Here is a 20,204-nt window from a genome sequence, read left to right as displayed (position 1 = left end):
ACTGGGTCAATTAGTGCGATTAACACATAACCCTAAACTTCACCTCAATTTGAGAAAGCAGAGGAGGACCGGATAAACAAACTGCTCAGCCCTTACTGACTACATATACATGCTTTGCCATCATTTTCAGCACATTATTCACCCTACACTAAAATATTTTCACTTCACTTTTCTACACATACATTTGTCCTGATTAGTGCACAACAAAATTACATTACAAATTACAAAACGTACCTAAGTCTCAGTCTCATTGCATGAATAGCATGTAGACTGCTCAAAGCTAAATTGAGATATACTTGCTAATCTATTAGAAACCAGGTTCTCCACGTATCTGTAATTCAATCAGGTGCTTCTCAGCTTGAGGACAACAAACGTTCAATGATAAATTCATACATTTACAGCCTTTAATTGTGCAGACAAACTACCTAACTGACAATATACCCACAAATATTTGAAGCTTCAACAGTGGGATGTGGGCTATCAAACTTGTGGTCATTCTTTACTTATATATTTTTCTATTATTGTAATTAGGGGAGATGTCAATCATTCTCCCTGCTTCCAAAGTCTCAAAAGTCAACTTGAAGAGCAAGCAAGCTTGTATTAATTTGTGCAGGGGAAATGCTCCCTCCCTGGTCTTCATGTGGGTGCGTGTTGACACTACTTAAACGCCATTACGAAGCTTCTAGCTGTTATTCAGTCATTTGCCTTTTTTTCAGTGCAGTAGATGCAATATCTCCTTCCTTCAAACATTGATTTGGACGTGGATTACCATGGCAAACTCTGAAGCTTCAAAGCATTCAGGTTAGACCTAGTGGTGTCATCCATAAGTGAGAGTAGGAGAATCTGAGATTGACAGGTATATTGATGCGCCGTCTGCAGTGATGTAGGTGTTGTAGGTGAAGACGGAGCTGAGCCTAAAGACGAGGCTCTCAGTTGATCTACATCACAATGCTTACCCATGGTCATGAGCTCTGGTAACCGACAGAAAGATGGAGATCATGGATACAAGAAGGCAGCATTAGTTTTCTTAGCAGGGTCTCTGGGCTCAACCTCAGGAGCAAGGTGAGGGGCTTAGATATGCAGAGGGAGCTCAGAGTAAAACCTCATGGGCACATCACACCAGAGGAGACCCCAGGGCTGACAGAGAACATGCTGAAGAGATTGCATATTCAATCTGACTGAATCTGGGAATGCCTCATAATCCCCCAGGAAGGGCTTGAGGATGTAGCTGTCAAGAAGGACATCAAGGCTACCATGGTTATCCTCTTGCTACGACGACCTGGACCAGAATGAGTGGCAGAAGATGCTAAAAAGTAGTTAACGTACATGAGGTGCTGGCATGTTTAAGTTCTGTGACTGGAATTACTGGCAGTCACCATATTTAGAGACAATTTGTTAACCAAATCCACACTGTGTGATGTATTCTGACCCTGATTAACACTTACACATTTCTGTAACACTTCACTCAATACTGCATGAAATGACCATATTGTTGCTTTATCATGTGCAGACACTATCAGTCTTTTAAACAATGATGATGATACAAAGCCACATGGACTACAGTTGGCCTATCAGCATCACCTATAATTCTGATGTGCACAGACCAATGCTACTGTGCATGCCTTTGATGTAGGTTCTCCACAGTGAAACAGAAGGAGCTCAGCTCTTTATCTTCTCCTCCTCTTCCTCCCTATTCCTGTCCTCCTTTCTTCTCTGTGTACCCCAGCCCTTTGGCTGTGTTTAGACGCCATGGATAATCTACACGCCAGCAGCCACTGGTGTGACTAATGCAGGAAAGAGGGAGGGATACAGGGTGAAAAAGAGGTGAGGAGAACAGCAACAAACAAAGAATTAAAAGGTGATGTTGGGCTTGTTGCCATTATACAACACATGAGGGGTCGCGATACAGCACATCAGCAGGTAATGATACAATTTCTCACTTAGTGAAACCGCCAGCTACCACAACAATCTTACATGACAACATGTTTCATTAAATGTTGACTGACTAAATCTTAATTCGCAAAGAAGATTTGGTCCCTTGTGTTCAAATCTCCTCCCACACTTGTCCACACTCTTCCAGAGAAAGGATAGCAAGAGCTCATCATGACATTCAAACATTTTGTCCAGCTAATGGGGGGACAACATGTTTGAATAGGGGGAATCAGAACAGTGCTGGTGGTTATTTAATAAACTAGGCTCTTTGTTTTTTGAACGTATCAATGTCTTACCAAACCAGTCAGATTGTATGCAATAATTGTTTTATCCTGAAAAATACTGGTGAAAAACACATTTCACCATGACAACTACAAAGGAAGTTGGTTGAACGTGTAATCTCTGTGTTCTGTGAAGAGTGACACACTGGAAATGGAGATGATAAAAGTTGGTTTCTTCTGCTCAGCAATATAATTTCTGTCAATCTGACAGTTTGAGAGCGTTCTTTCCAAACAAAGACTGATATTTAGGTCCTAAGGTGCACAGCTCAATAATATCACAATTTCTGACACTGACACTGTCAAGACATTGTCATCTTGATGAGTAATTATCCCTTTGTATTGACAGCACATCTTGGTAAATAACCAATTAACCTCTTTTGACAGAGGGCAAATTTGCTTCTAAATAAACTTCTGCCATGTTATCAAATTATCCCTCCGTGTCATGTCCTACTATATTGTCGACTGCATCAGCTGGAGTGATTGTTATGCTTAAATCTGCCTTCATGAGCTTGGTTTTTCTTTCATGATCTAGTCTTAAGGGGTTACTCTGGTATTTTTAAACCTTTTTACATATTTTGGTATTATATAATATGATAAATAGGTACAAAAAGTATTGGAATTGCTTTTGCAACTGACAGACTCAGATTGTTATTCTAACTGTCTGACAACATTATGGAACACTATGAAAATATCAGGAGAGGAACAAGAGGGAGGTTGAGCATCAAAACGGGTGGTGAGGGAAAAGCATGTAGAACCAGAATGTTTCCACGTCTAACGCAATAAATGAAGGGATTATTTGGGGTTGGTGCTTGTTGCATTAGTGCAAAGAGAAACCAAGACAGTTTTTGTAATTTTCTATCGTTTGTGTCAAGTTTAAATGAAGTGTGTTTTGCAATGATCTGTAAGGTAAAAAAACGTCTTTTAACAAGTCCAGTGGCTATAAGTAGGGAGATATAACAGCTGTTTCAGGTTAAACAAAAAGAGTCTTATGCTTTAACAAAAAGTTCTGTCTCTGAAGGGATCATTTCCATCATGTTGTCAGACACTTTGAATACAGTTTTAGCCCATCAGTAGCAAAAACAAGCATTTTTAGTGGACATACTTTGCGCAGTTGCCCTCAAGGATTACGTTACAGCCAATGCAGCCAATTTCGTTGCTGCTGGCTTTTTGTACCCTTTAGTCATTTAGACACCAACACATGTTAATTTAGCTCCTAGGTTTAAAAATACCGGGATTACCCTTTAATAAGCCACTCTGACCTGCGCTATCTGTATTCTCTCTATTGTTTCCTTCTAAACTTTCTGCTGAAGCCTGGCCAAGCCATCTAACCCTGGCAGCAATGCACACGTGCAACGAGGAGGAAGTGATGGTGAGTTCCACAGGAACTTGCTGGAGTCTGCCGTTGGGCGGGCTGTTGACTGGCCAAGCTAATTTCACACTCCCCTGGTATCCATAATGCCTCTAGAGTTACCATGGGCATAAACAGAAGGTCAGAGAGAGAAACAGAGAGGGGGAGGGAGAAATATTAGAGGGAAAATATTCAAGGACAGCATCAGTCTCACTTGGGTGCAGGTTCTGGCCATGGAGACCAGCTGCTCGTTTTGGGCTTTTTATACATTCACCTCACTTTGATACTTGGTATAAGGGTAATGCACACTGAAGAACAAGGTCTCAACTCCCTGTGTACAGAAGGCCATTTAGGCCAAGACACAGCAGACACACTAAACCTGCTATCCTCCTCTTTCTTTTTCACTTTCTTCACACTCTGGCTAATCAACCTTGTACAAAATGAGCACAGTGACAGTGCAAAATGCAAAAGGCATGTCTCTTTGTCAATGAGCGTTAATGCCAGACACAGCAGAGACAAATATACTTAATTTGTTACCACTTGACAGAAAGAGAGGAGGGTGGTCAAGCACTCCAGTGTGAATGTACGAATGAACTTCATATAATTCAATTTAAGAATTTGAAAACAAAGTTTATACAATTTAGTCCTTTAAGACTTTCAGAGCTTTGTGAGTGATAAGTGCATGTTTCACCATTTAACAAAGGATGGTGGCTGCAAACCATAGATTAATGGCTCTGTGTGAACGTGTTGGTGTGTGTGTGTATGAATGACAGAATGAGAGACAGAGAGACAGAGAGAGAGAGTCTTTGATGGATAGAGTAAAGTGACAGGAGAGTATTAGAGGGAGAGGGGAGTACCGCTGGAGCTGTGTCTGTAATGCAATTCCCTTGTGAGACATCGGACTGTATCACACAAACACACTCATACACACACATAAAAGCAGTGTGTGGCATCCAGGAATCACATTAGGTGTGTGTCTGTAGGTAGGTGATCTTGCTCTGACATATGATCATAATAAAAAGCTTAACAAACCAAGTGTCAGTAAACCACTTAAATCTGTTGCTCTGAGATGTGATCAGAGCCCCTGTTTATTGTGCTGTTCGTCTAATGGTTCAGAGTACAAGGGAGGAGATTTGTTCCAGCACCCCCAGCAGCACAACTACATCTGTGGATTTATGTATCAATCGAGTGACAAGCTGTTTTGAACTGAGTGGCCCGTCCAATGACATTACTCATAGCTCTAATTTCAGAATGTATCCTCTGTCTCTCCGTCTCTCTCTCTCTCACACACACACAAACTGACACACATTCACAGCTTGGCAGCCTTCAATTGGTCCCCATGGTGATCATTATTAGCCGCCATCCATCTGTCTGTCTCTGAACTGTGCAAGCACCCATGGCCATAGCAGTGTGCAAGTGGCTATACATACAAGTTCACAGGTACACACACACACACACACACACACAGATTTGAAGAATGTTGTATGCCCTCTGTCCTCCCAGCAGGACAAACGCTGCATTTTGGCCCAGCTTGTTACATAATTAGGGTTGTTGTCTGTCTATGCCAGACACACACCACTCCACTGATCATTGCCCTCATACCCTGACAGGAGCACAGGCCACACAACAGCTACACCGGATGCAATTATAACAGACCTCATACTAATCAGAGTTTAAATCAGCCACTATGAATCTGATAAGAATTTATCAACATGCTGAGTAAATTCCCAGTTAATGCTTTATACAGATGAGTTTTTTCTGGGCAGGGTTCAAGTACAGTTTCGACAGGAGAAAGACTTTCATGTGTGCCTGGGACTGATGTTTGAATAGTAAACACGATTTTGCACTGATTTTTGACTAATGTTGTGTCATGTTTATTACCCGCAGCAGGTGATAGCAGATGAAACAAGATGCAGAATACTGCCTGGTGACTAACAAGTGATTCAGACACATCACATGGGGCTTTTTGCTTCTTGAAATTTGGTTTAAATATCAAAGTAGGTGCGTAATCACAAGGCCAATCACAGATCATCTATTTAAAGTGAATAGCTGCCAAGACTGGCAAGTGTGAGACATGAATTAGGAGCAGGAAGAAAAACAGATTTGCTTGTTTACAAAGCTCTCTCAAAACTTGCTCAGTGGAGAAATCACCAGAAATAACATATGGGGTTGAGCTGAGGTCAAAGCAAATCTTACAAACCTGAGTCTCCCACGGTGGCCATGTCCGTGAGGGTAGCCATGACTGTGGGACCTTCTGGGAACCGGCCTGTCCTCCTCATGCATGTGATGTAGCGAAGGTGAGCGGGAATGGGAGGATCTGGAGCTACCTGTACTCTGGAGACTGCTGTCAGGGATCTCTCCATGACGGCTCTGACACAGAACAGAAAAAGAGACGAGTATCATATGCACATGTAAAACATTGAATTGTCTTTGTCAGGACTGCAGGATATGGTGATAATTATTTTGACATACTATGACTGCCATATCATTAAAGATTAGAAGGAATGGTTATTTTTGTATTACAATTTTCAGTTTCACTGAAAAATAAAACTATCATGATGTGACATTTGTTGGGACCTGTACCAAACAGTCATGTTTTCTTACATCACTATGGTACTTTGTCACACATTTTACCTAACACAAAATTGCAGCTTCTTGTGCAGCCCTCATTTTTGTGTAACATACAACCGAAAGTACAAAAAGACTTTTAACGTATAAGATCAAATTGTGTTGCTTTGTCTACTCTCAACTTCATGCTAAAATGTGCACACACAAACCAAAAATTCAAACACACCCGACAGCCTCACTGGCTCCATCTTACCTCTCCAAGGCTGCTGTGCTGCTGCCCAAGAGCTGGCAGACTGCGCAGTGAGGGGACAGGGGAGTGACCCTGACGGCCACGAATTTCTCTGGGGGCCTGACTGTGGATGTGATCGTGGTCCCCATTCAGGTTGTTGTCACTAGCAGAGCGGAGCAAGGAACGTGGCGAGGGCAGGGGGCCAGGTATTGCACGTCGACGGTTGGTGTAGGAGGGGGTCTCCCTGAAAGGCACTGAGAGGAGGAAGAGACAAATGCGAGATATGAAGAAACTGCAGCCCGCAGAATAAACAGAATGCTTTGACGGGGAAATAACTGCAACTCTACACATCCCAAGGTCACTCAAATTTGTCTAAAGCTTGTTACTAGCGACATTAATCTCCATTTAATACAGCTATAATGAGATATGAGGTAATTTATGTTATCTACTGTATTTCTGCACCTGTATGCACCATACATACCTGTATGTTCAACGACACAGAGGTAAGAAATAAACTAAAAACTATAAAATATACTCAATCTTTTATACAAGGATCAAATGATAAAATGGATCTGGTGCTGACGGAACTGCAGTAAAGCAACGATTATTGAAACATAGTTGTGCCTTGTCGATCTTGTTATTATTTTAATATTGATCACTGAATTTCAATTGTACCTTGGAACTAAATATTCTCATCATGACCAATTCAATCTTGCTGAAATGATTCACAATGTGTGTTTAAGTTCTATAGTGTAATGACAGAGTAGGAAACTAGCAATTAGAATGAATTAACCATTAATTCCAAACATTATATGTGATATTTATCTTAACCTTTTTAGTGTTAAAAGGGATCAAATATTAGAAAGTGGGGTGTTACTTCTTGTGCACACTAGATGGCAGAGTTTTCCTGTATGTTCATGTCACAGAGACTATGTTCAACAGCAGGGACCAATACACAACTCAGACCTTCTCCACATCCCTTACATTTCCATCTCCTTTCCTTCATTTCCCCACACCTCTGTACATAACCTGTAATCACTTTCCTTGAGATTCTCCACTATCAACGCTCAGCCATCCTTCAGTCTGATGTCTCCTGGACACTACATTAACATTTAAATCACACACTGAAGGAGCTTGGTGATATACTGCCACTGTCGACAACTTACCAACATCTGATACTTTGTGGACCTTTATGATTTCAGCCAGATCAAAGTTTCCTGCTATAATAGCCACCTGGAGGTGTGGAAAAGAGAGGAGGACACAGAAGGGAAAACACATAAGTGCAAAATTTCATTCAATGGAAACAAACAAACAAAAAAAGACAGAAAAAAAATATAGATATAAATATTTTTTTCATCACTCTCTCTTCTAATTATTTTTTTACACATTTAGTCCTGCAGGGTGGGGGGCTGTTACACTGCTTAAGTTTTAAACAGTAATCAACACATTCAATGTAGCTGTATTAGGTTTTGTAAGACAAGCCAGTCAATCCATTTAGCTCTGACACATCAAGGATGTAAAGTATAATAACACACAGAGAAACACGCAGTGGTTCTTGGATACCACACGTACCTGAAAGGCGGTCTGGCTGTTGTAGTTCTTTATCTCTTTATTGGCCCCTCGGAACAGGAGAACTCTCGCACAGCTATCCTGAAAGACAACAGAGACATCTATGTATTTGGCTGGGACTAACACATACATGCCGCTCCTGTGGGTGCCATTTCCAAGTTTCTAATTGGTCTCTCAATTAGAGGTGGGTGGTAAACAAGTAAGTCCTGTTCCATGAAATGGATTTTGGCCTTACTGTTTGCAGCAGTGTAGACAGGATTTTAAATGTCACATCGAGTACCCTAAAGTGTCAAATCAACTTGTGTGTTAACAACACACCATAAAAGGGAAACATCTGCAGATAATTACCTATTTTACAGAAAAAAAATCAATGTGTAATCACTTAAAAGAAGAAATTGGGCAATAAACTGCAACAGAGGCAGGACTAAATAATTATAAAGTTGCTAGCAAAACAAAACTTTGTGCTGTTGGTTCGGGGTGTCACGATTTCTATTTGAGGACAATCAACTCACTGGTACCGGAGGTTACTCTGACAGTTCAGGGGTTTATTTTCTTACTCAGAGATCCTTTATTAGGAGAGTTTACTCTGGATAGATTTGAGAAACCAAACTTTGTAACAAACTGTATGTCAACAATTTGCTGTTTTTTGTTGAATCCTCAGAGGTTGGTGTTTTCTGTTGGATTCTGGACTCTTCATTTTGGTGAATATAATTTGAACTTGCCTAACCTGCAAATAGCTACTAGGATAAAGTCAATCCATTGTTGTAAAATACTGATCTGTTAATCTTTACAAATCCAGAATTGGTCTATGTGTCTATGAAATAAGTCTGACAATGGAAATTGAAAATCGAATTGAATCCTGACCTTGAAATCAAAGTCAAATTGAATCTTGGATTTGGAGAATTGTGACACTCCAACAACTCCTGCAATTTTTGGTTTTAAAAAAGCTGTTTATGGAGTGAAATACATTATTATGGGGCCGTGCAGTGCGACAGTTGTTGCCAGCAGCATTACAAGCAACATCTTTGATCACCTCCAAAAGAAACATCGCTGCAAGTATGAGGACTGTTTGAGGATGACTCAGACAGAGGAAGCTTGGGGTAGAGTGAACAAGGACGACCCTTGAGAAAACCTTGTGCTGTACATGTGGCTGTCTTCACAACCTACCTCACATAAGAGTATGTAAGTTTGGATGGAATATAGAGGTGATTAAATTAATATTTCATGTTGAAGTAATGAGAGGCTATCCAAACATGGACACATTGCTTTTTTTTAACAGTTGTACTAGAAGCGTTTGCTGGCTGTGTTTGCACAGCTTTAATTAGAGTCTAGATATTAGTTAAATACTTCTACTTCCTTTCTCTTACATGCTACTATTGTTTGATGCACTGTTGTTATGTTATGTGAGTTTTGTAAGGTGTCCTTGAGTGCTTTGAAAGGCGCCTTTAAATAAATCCAACACTCTGCCAACACTCTTTTTCTCTTTCACACACATGCACTCATACAAATACATATGCTCCTTGAAGCCACGTGCAGAGTTTAAGACCTTCAAGATCTCTGAGTTGCTGTGCTGCTCACAACCCCAGCATAAACTACACAACTGGACACAGATCAGGTGTACCGATCACTTTGAAAAAAATTCAAGACTGCGTCAGAGATGCAACTGTGATGCATTCTCTCCCAGACAGAATGTGGGTATCAAACAAAGTAGCAGGTGAAAACAGCACAGAATGGATATATAACGTAAATTATCTTTTAATTTACAAGTACATCCGTAACACCATACATAAAGTGAGCCCAGCACATAATTATCTAAAGAGCAACAAACTGAGATAACTGATATAAGGCATTACTAATAATAATAGATAATATTTAATGCCCTCCTCCTGATTGTACAATCCAACAGACACTGAATCTAGTCTACATAAAGAAATTATTCCCATTCAAACTGTTACGAACAAAGGCTTTAAGGCATGGATGAAAACAATGTATGCACAGTATGTAATATCAGTCTGCAAACATTTCATCCAAACACAGCTACCCTTAAGTTACAAAGCAGCTGTTTACAGCGCTGTCAGAAATGGAGCAATCAGAACACACACACACAAAAACACACACCATCTTCAGTTCTGCAGAAATAAGCTCCGATGGCTGACAGTCATCGACTTCTGAGCCCTGTACCATTGTAGCATCGTGATTAAAAAGCCCCCCACTAGAGAGCACAAAAAAGTAGTGTGTCAACTCAGAGTTTCTGTGAGGCAAGAATTTGTGACATGTGGGAGAGAAAGTAAAGAGAAGTTTGTTGCTGCTCACTGCACTAACGCTATGTCTTCATCATATTTATTATTTTTTTATTAAACCAGCTCAGTTAGTCGAACCCAAGACATTTGGTTACATTGGTGGGAGTTTCTTTTCTGCAGGCCGTTATTAATGTGTTTCTCTCATCTTTGCTCTTGTTTTTTGTGCTTTCTTAGCTTAGCTTCCTCTGTACAGCTAGCCAGCGACTTCTGAGCCTGAACACAGATAAGTTACGGACATGTGGTGCAGAGACAAAGACACTTTTACTCCCAGCACTTCAGAGCGCCAGTGGGAAACAATGGTGACTTCAGCGGTATGCTAATGATCAATTCCTGCCTTACGGTAACTGTGAGGGTACACACTGCCTCAAAATCAGAAAGACTTCCCCAACAATGATGTCATCGTTCATCAAAATTTTTCACTATGGACATTGTCTTTTGCAGACATGGCCCAACCCTACCTCCAACATGTATGAAACTCTGTCACCACAAGCACTTTAACTCTTAGCTCTTAACTATATGCCAATATACATACAACAGTTTACCTCATACCATCCAGCCCTTGTTTCTATAGCGATACATTTCTTGGTTACAGTAAACAAAAAGAAAGAGCATGAAAAAAAAAGAGATGGACAGTCCTTACAAGAAGACCCAAACATACCCTATACAAGCCCAGTCTTGGCATGAAAGTGTACAAGTAAGCTAAATAAGACAATAGTTCAGGCATTCAACATAAAGCATGACAGCAAAGCGTCATCTGGATATAAAAATGTAGTCGGAAATTAGCTCTGTAGGTGGAACACATTACAAAAAGCACAAACCAGACAGACGTTCTCCTCAGTTCACAACCATACATTCTTGCTCACAGACGATTGCGATAATTTGTGTGTTTGTAAATGAGCACAGACCCCTCTGGCTAAAAACAGCCCGATTGTAGATTGACAGACATGGTTTTGTGTCTATGTGCTGGCTGGCTGAGGGTCGATATGTAATTTAACACAGCATAGAATTAACTGGAGTATCAGTATAATGACTCTGGTGACTATCACCACTGAGTTGCTCATTCTGGGACATGCACGCACAGATTATTTGAACATGAAAGAATCATCATAATAACAATGTGACTTTACTCATCAAGCAGGGTTTATCTGAGAGCCCCTCGTGTTTTATATCAGTGAGACAACTGCATGAAGCTATCACTGCTGAAGCACCCTCTTCTGGTAAAACACATTCCTAGATGGTAGCTATGTGGGTGCTGTGCCTGACTCTGCCCTGAACTGAGAAGGGTTCATAATGTCAACTGGGACTGGCCTACATGAATGAACCTGCATAAATGAATCTGCAAAGTCCATGTAAACACACACGGTGAATACATGGGGGTATTTGTAAATGGAGCAGGTGTTATGAATAATGCATGATTACTCTTGCTGCTAATAGTCTATACTACTAAGGGTCTAAAACATCTAAAAACCTATATAGATAAACGCCCACGGCTGTTAGCTTAGCTAATTGCTAACCACGCATACATTATGCAACCTCATGCACAATGTACACGCACACTTTCTCTCACTTCGGCGTAAAGAGACACAATGATCACCATTTTCAACGTTTTGGTTTTTTTTTTAATTGAGGAGCTAAGTGTGCATGTGCTTGTATGATTTACTCAGATTAAACTTCATGCGCTAATATGTATTTGTACTTCTAGACTCTGGATACTACAGGTTTATTTACCAAAGATTTAATGAAAGATGTGTTGAATGAGGCAGTTTAGAAGAAAGGTAAAGGTATTTAGAAGAAGGAAATGATAAAGAAAATACAAAGCCATACTGAAGTGAAGCACTATAGCTGAAGAAATCTTAGCTATGTCCATGTTTATTTGTGGGCCGCTTCTAAGAGCCACATGCGTCACAGTCTGTCCTGTTATTTTAGCACACAGCATTAGAAAACAAGGCTAACCTGATTCAAAGTATTTTGTAACTTTTCTTTAAGCCATGGGTCAATCAATAATCAATAAAATTCTCTCTGCATTTAGACATATATCTCTATACCATGCTATGGAGATAAAAGAACAATTGGTGGTAAATGTCATTTTGTATCACTATTTAGTACATGACACATTTAGTGTTGTTATTGTTGGATGTTTATAACAGAAGGCAGTTGCCCATGGCTGCCTCTTCAAAGCCTCCAAACAAGAGACTTACAGATAAATACAGATAAATATTTAACTTAAAAAGGCAATTGACACAATTAAATACACTAACATGTTAAATGGATTTCTTACAATTTCTTCAACATTAAAATGAGCTCATATTTCTGAATATATTTGTCTTGTTTTCATGTATACTGGGGATGAGAGAGGCACATTACATTATGCACAATTGGACACTAAACGATATGTCTTCCACAAAAGCCAAAACCTGTCCATTTACCCGTTAGCCAAGGAGCGTTGAATCTGAGTTTAGCTTAGTTGGTTTGAAATGTTTGAAAATGGTACATAAACCCTAGTTAAGGTAAATGTAGCTGATTTTTTAAATGCTGTGAAATGTTACAAAAACACACAATACACGCACAATATACAAACAATGAATATGATCAATCTTGCAGGCCTCAAGGCACCCCAAATTGCTTTGTAACCCACTTTGGGAACCACTGGTCTAATGGTTACACATCTGGCACACCTCTCCATTTACATGCATGTTGCAAGACACAAACCTTGTTTTATTGTGTCAATGTTAAAGCGTGTTACCTTCTCAAATAATCAAGTTAATGAAGGATTTTAGCACCTTACCAGCTGAACTCCGGATTTTGTGCCTTTTAGAGACATTCTACACTCTTTTGCACAGACACAGCATCATAGCATAAACAAACATGCATACACACACACACACACACACACACACACACACACTCGCATACACACAAACACACACACACACACGGAGGCCAATTACAGTTTGGGCCATCTGTCTTGTTCTACTCTCCAAGGCTTTCTATAGGAATTCATTAAGAAAACTATTCCAGTAGTCTTCACCATGGTTTGCTTGATGTGAGTACATTAGCTTCATAGGAATACACAGTAAGCTAAGTCGAATACTTTACAGTAACAGCGCGGGTCAGTCATGTGTAAAGACTGTGACAGATGGTACCTCTCACAGCCATGTTTATACATTTGAGGATCCCTTCTCTCATTAGAATTGAGGGAGCAGATCTGGCATCCTCCACTGAATGTAGAGCTTGTTTAAACATTGAGCTATGCCTGAAATGATTTAATGATTTATTTAATGATTGTCTGATTCAAGGCTAAAAGAATTAAAATAAGAGCTGGATTCTCATTATTGTGCATAGCAACAGCATACAAATATTGTAGAAATGCAGTCATACTCTTCCTTCCTTCCTCTAGGCAGCTCATCATAGAGTTGTCCCAAGAGGTAATTGATCTGACTGGTTTGGGCAGTTCTGTGTGTGTCTTGTGCCACCTTTCTTTAATTTCACTCATTAGTGTTGTCCCCATTTGCTATTACCTACTGTGTCCATTCTCAATCATTCTTCCAACCACCTCCCATGGCTCTGTCTGCCAGGTAAAAGACCCCTGCCATGCCTTCGTTCACCGCTGTTGATCACATCTGAAGGCTAAAGACCTGGTAGGTAAATGTTAATGGCTAGACAGACCCCAGGAATAGGACTTTCAGACCATTGATAAATCTTATTCTATTGCAGATTATGTTATCTTGTCATTTATCCACTCTCTTCTGCCTTCATTTATCTGTCCCTCTCTCAGAAAGTCTCTCTTTTCTCTCCATATGGATATATTGATCTCTTCCAACTGCACTACCAGTTTCATGGTCAGTTCTACCTAGACATTTATTTTTGTAATGGTACATAATCATCCGAGCCAAGCCTGTTTCGAGCCTGCTGGATCCCTGCTAAGAGATACCGGGATCAATCAGCTCGGTGTGGTGTTCGGCCTCCACCAGCAGGATTAACAAGCCGTCCTTAGCAGTGGCTGCACACAAGAGCTGCGGCAAGGTCCATTACCAGACTGTGGACTTACAAGAAGTTGTTCAAGTAACTGTAAATCAAACTATTCATCAATTCTTTCTTTGATTTTATCCACACTTGCTTCATAGACACACACACATACACACACACACCCTTTCTCCACTGAGAAGCGTAACATCTAATGACTTCAGTCACGTGGATTTGTTACCAACAGCTTTTTATTAAGTTTCAATGCGGTGCTTACCAAACCCAAACTGACAGACACATACACAAACATACACACACAAACATACACACTCGCTCTCCTGAGACTATGGTGTTCCAGTCCAGTAGAAGCAGGTCATTCCTCATGACTGGAATTAGCCGAGCAATACACAGTTATAATTACAACTGGCAATCACACACACACACATGCATGCAGACATTTTTTCACTTGTTTGTATGGAAGAGAGAGAGAGAGAGAGAGAGAGAGAGAGAGAGAGAGAGAGAGAGAGAGAGAGAGAGAGAGAGAGAGTAAGAGAGAGGAGTAAAGTGCTCATTTAATGTTCATGAACTGAACACTACTCTATTTCCCAATGAGCAGAAAAGCCTCTTTCACAACGCCCGGTTACAAGTTGCTTGTCGAGCAGCCTTTAACCAAACAGGACAACACAGTACATGGGCATACTGTACCTAACAACACTCTTCATTTTCCCAGGAGTATTCTAGTTTTCACTGCACTCATCTCCCAATGTCATCTTGTTTCTCTCCTGATACAGAACACATTCATTCATATTTTAAAATAAACACTCCGCATATTTCTTCTTTATTTTCAGGCAGAATTCCTCACACACGTTGAAGCTGATTGTTGTTGTTGGAAATTATAGAAAATCAAAGTATGAGGCTGGGTATGTTCTATATCTTTCTTATTGCCAACTAATCCTTTGACAAAAATATGAATTCATATTGTAAACAAGTCATGCCTGCATAGCCAAAGCATGATATGGCTTATTCCTCTTTACCATAGACATTTACTGTTAATCAAAAACAATTAAAACCACATCAGTGTTGCACTGGGTTACAGTCATTACCACAGACACAAAAGTTTAATTTATGTAGGAGCCATAAAACAACTAAAGCTGGGGTCTCCATTGTTTTTCAGGCCAAGGGCGACTTAGCTGATAGAGAGACACAGCAGGGATCACCTACAACATATATTGAATCAAATTTCAGATTTAATCTTTGCCATTAGTATGTCAAATAATAAAACAAATTAATAAATAAATAGAAACATCCAAAATATTATCAAACAATAATTTCCCAGCCAGCACTGCAGCAACTCTAAGGGCCCCCTAGCGGTTGCGGATATCTGTTGAAGATAAGACACTAGAGCACCAAATATGTGTTTACTCTTGTCTGAGTAACATGTAAACTACTGTGTTTCACATGTCATCCTATCTAGGCTGCTTTTTGACACATTTTTCTGTGATTGTGACAAAAAGAAAAACATACATCAACGTCAGCCTTATCTAAAAAAAAAAAAAAAAAAACAACAACAAGAAGGGAAAAGGTAGGTCAGTGTGTACTCATGAATAAGAGCTTGAGGATGTCACTGCATCACAAATGAAAGCTGATCTTTGGTCCTTATGAGGACAGCCTAATAATTACCAATTTACAAATAAAGCTTGTTACTTCAATCAGCAAGACTATCTTAATGTTCATTCAGTCACAATTCTCTCTCTCTTACTGTCTCTTCCCACTTCTTAATCAACTGACTATGAGTATTTACTCTTTCAGTTAAACCAAACAGATTTTGCCAAGATTAAATCAAACAATCATGCCGTTGCTGTCACACTTTGAATCTGCTCTCCTCTCCCATCCTCCACCCCGTTCACCCCCAGTTCATCTGCGCCAAGTATGAGCTCAGCACTTCATCACATCCAGATCTTCAGCAATCATCTTCATCCTATCACCACCACAAGCATCTACGATGGACGTCACAATGGGGCCTGATCGCCAAAGACTCTTTTCACATGACAATAAAAATAAGATAATTAAATAAAAATAATTATTGAACTGCGCACAGTTCCAGTCTGGCACTGATCGTCTCTGAGATATCAGTCTGATTTTCAATACGAAGCATCAAGCACTATAACAAAAAACTGTTCGCTGCTTTCATCCAAATTGCAGCAGACAAAGTGTATTAATGTGCAGTGAAGCCAACCTTTCTGGGGGGATATTTCTGATCTCTGGCCATTTTGGTGCCTCACTCCCACCTGGACCACTTCACATCAATCTCCTCTCTCAGTCCATTATCACAACAGGCAACAAATAGCGGGGATACAATCCTGGTAAAGGATACCTCTGCTTCAGATTCTGGTTGACATAATTGTGCATGTGCACGTAAGCACATGAGAGGTGAAGCACGGCATGAATGCTATCCTGCAAGTCAGAGGGCCCTATACAGTAACAAGTCTCTACATTGCATAAGTGTCAGTGAGCAAGACACTAAAGCTCTATCATGAGTTCAATACTGCAGTAAATCGATTGCTCTTACCGCTTGAAGGACAAACAAACAGACAAAAGCTTACGTGCTTACATAATGCCTAAACATAAATGCTACAGTTCACACATAAAGACACACCAACCACACAAACCCACAAGCCAAACAGATCATTAACGCTGAACAATTCATCTGAACAACTTAAATGCCAATAATTGTGAATATTTACTGTAAGCATTTGTGGGTCATTCTTCATACAAGGTCTATGCGTGGAAAACACAGTTTGGCGAAGTTTAGGCAACTATAACAACACGGTCCACTTTCCAAGCTAAAAAAAGCCATGAACACATATTTTATATAACTGGTACCTGGTTGTAGAGAGCACACACATGAAGGGCCGTGTTTCCAGATGCATTCTGGGCGCTCATGTCAGCTCCATAAAACAGTAGGTGCTCCAGGTGCTGCACATGTCCATAGCGGCATGCCTGAAAGGAGAGATTCACACATTTACTTTATTTTGTTATTCTTTTTAAATGAACCCTTGTTGACTTACTACGTCATATTTGTTGCACTGAAGAGGAACAAAAAATCAGGTGTATAAAAGCTTCCACACTTGATTTTAACCAGAGACAGTCAGTGGCACATTGTGTTTTTGTGAGCTGACCAAGCCCACTAAAGTTAGAAAACGGATGCTTCATAAACAATCAAGAGTTTGAGTGTGGTCCTCCTCTGTCTCTGCCTGTGTGGCCAAATCTGTTTGTTTTTTTTCAATATAACCTGCCTCTTTCCTTTGCCACAAGATGCAATAGAGCAGTGTTCATAGGGGAATAGCTTGAGTATGCTCAAATACAAAAAGCAGCCGAATACACGTTTTTAAAACTGAAACAGGTACACCTCAGAAATGTTAAAACTATTGAATCTTTTCTTGCTTTTCCTTGGGCTAATTCTCCTCACTCATGTTTAGTCTCTAAAAGCCGGAGAAAACCTTGTTTGTATCACCTGAGGCTAATTGTAAATCTAGGTATGAGTCAAAAATTATTCTGACGAGAGTGATGCCTTTTTTTCAACTTCTGTGTTTCACAGATAACTCACATAACTGTAAGCAATAAACTTTTCAGCTGATCTCTATCTCCTCTCTCTTTTATCCCTCCTACTCTGTGGTTTTGTCCTGTGTCATTGACAAAGAAGCACACTGACTCTCCCCAGCAATTGTTTTCTCGCTCTTGTGTTCAGTCTCGCTAAGGGTGTTTGACAGCAGTGAGACAGTGCACAAATGATGCTGGGATTGTTTTTGGTTATCAGACCTTCAGCAGTGTAGCCTATTGTACATGAAATATGTATACCACTAGAATACTAATGCTGGAAGGGACAAAGAGAAAAGGCAGAGACGAGACGAGAAATGAAATGGGGAGAAAATGTGGAGTACTGAAGGACTACTGGACTTAGTGCAGAGTATCTTGAATTTAAAAAAAACATGATCAGATTCAGTGTTGAACTATCACTCCTTCCATTTAAACCCCTTTCTGGACCCACAGACTGAAAGGGCGCACTTATAAAAACAAGCTCTCATAGTTTTCACTCTCTCAGTGTATGTCTTCATTCATACTCCCTACAGTCATAGATGAGCATGCTTTAGAGAAAGCTGAATGGATATGGTGTGCGATGGAAACAGTACCACTGTGCTAAGAAACCCACAGATGAGACACCAAAAACCAAACAGTGGGCTTCATGCAAGAATATCTGTATGAACAATAACCTTAAGTTTCATTCACAAATATGACAAACAAGAGAAGAAAGAAGAATTTCACCCTGCACCCTGCTGTCTGATATCAGCAGAAAAACCCATAACAAATTTAACAGTGTCAGTAGTCTTTTGGAAGATTTTCCAAATAATACAATATTAATAGCACAGCTGCCACATTGTGACAAACATAAAGAGGGAGGTTAGATGGTAAAAAATGTCTTTCTAAAGCAAAGCGGTCCATGACTAATAGAAGAGGCGGTCAAGTGGACGTCAGTCACAGAATATCCCTAACCATATTAGACTGAATATATTAGTGTGGCTGATAGAGGTGTGACGAGATCTCGTGCCACGATATTAAAACATGACAATATTTCTCATCGAGATGAAAAGCTGTCTCACGATATCAGTACATAACAGAGGCAGAGCAGCAGCCAGCATGATGGAGTCTGGTGTTGAACCGATGTAAGATAACGTCTTTGCGTCTCTGCGAAGATGACCCTTTCACTAAATTGTTTGTGTAGCAGCATTTTGGGCACCTGGTGGAAACAATAAATGGCAACAGAGTAAACTAAGTCAAGTCACTAAATTTAAGTCAAACAAGCGTGTTTTCCCCTGCAAAGACAGACAGATTCTATGTTCATGACTCATACAAAGAGTCTGGACCTCTCATGAGTTTGGTCATGCCTTTGAGAAAATCTGAAATGAAACTGGTTCATACCACAATTCTCTCCTTAGAAGTTTGGAAATTTCTCGTTTATGTGATGCATCGCAATTTGGATGTGGAAGATTCTGCATCGATGCAGAGACAGAGCATAAATGGAAGATTGCAGCCTACATTAAGTGATTTTCCGGCCTCAGCTAGCCAATAAAGTTGTAAAGTTACACCTCTTCTCACATTTGAATTGTGAGTGGACATTAGGCTAACGTTACTTATGTTCAGAGATATGTTGTTGGGAGGCAGAGATCAGCAGTGAGTGAGAAAATAAACACCACCAGCATTTTGAAAGCAGACATTTCAGGGCTTCTCACATCAATCGGACTGAATCGTGAAGCTCGTGAAAATTCACACCTCTATCATAACTGCCACAAATCTGTAACAGCACCAATTTATGCATGAGACTATATACTTTCCAGTATTAATGTGCCTCTATGTGAGTCTCCCTTGAACTTGCACAAACACAACGCATAGGTTACCATAGTTCGCCAATAACTGAACTGTTTTAATTTAAACTTCTGGATACATTTGTATTTTATCCCAGACTACAACGCTCAACTGATCCTTTCCCAGGAAGAAACAACTTCTTGTGAACTTTCATCTTGCTTATAATTACTTCACAGTAACAATAATAGCAAGACCTTGAGATGAACTGCGCAAGGCTGATAATGCAGCGTAACTATGAAAGAGAGAATAACAGATGAAAGATGAACTTGGTGGGAACAAGTGAGTAATGAATGTCTGGTGCAGGAGACAGAAATATTTACATGGGGCCTCCTTTTGCAATTTAATTTGAAAAGTTTTTCCTGCTCCTCACTTCTGAAAAGTTATTATATTTACAGTTGTAATGGATAAAATAGTATGGATAAAATAAAAATGGAGAAGACTCAAGAAGGTTTGCATACAAATATGCCACAGTGAGTCTTTAACATTAGGATTTGCTTGATTCCGCTTCAAAATGTCGCCATTCAACATTCCTCAACACTTATTCATATTCAGTATCAGCAACAGAAGTCAGCAGTCTGTTTGCTTCCATTTAC

The 20,204-nt window shown here is 40.0% G+C and overlaps 1 protein-coding gene across 1 annotated transcript in view; it reads right to left on the bottom strand.

The window, feature by feature from the left end:
- Positions 1–20,204, bottom strand: part of shank3a (SH3 and multiple ankyrin repeat domains 3a) — a 195,123-nt gene that overhangs the window by 65,625 nt on the left and 109,294 nt on the right. The window contains exons 9-13 of the mRNA XM_073471272.1: positions 17,074–17,190; positions 7,931–8,008; positions 7,525–7,591; positions 6,383–6,612; positions 5,762–5,931 (exon numbers count right to left, since the gene is read on the bottom strand). Of these exons, the coding sequence (XP_073327373.1) occupies positions 5,762–5,931; positions 6,383–6,612; positions 7,525–7,591; positions 7,931–8,008; positions 17,074–17,190 (662 nt within the window). The remainder of the gene's footprint in view (positions 1–5,761; positions 5,932–6,382; positions 6,613–7,524; positions 7,592–7,930; positions 8,009–17,073; positions 17,191–20,204) is intronic.

This window comes from Pagrus major, chromosome 8, assembly GCF_040436345.1.
Source record: "Pagrus major chromosome 8, Pma_NU_1.0".
NCBI classification, from domain to species: domain Eukaryota; kingdom Metazoa; phylum Chordata; class Actinopteri; order Spariformes; family Sparidae; genus Pagrus; species Pagrus major.
Note: the sequence above shows the minus strand (reverse complement) of the source record. Positions and strands in the feature narration are given on the sequence as shown.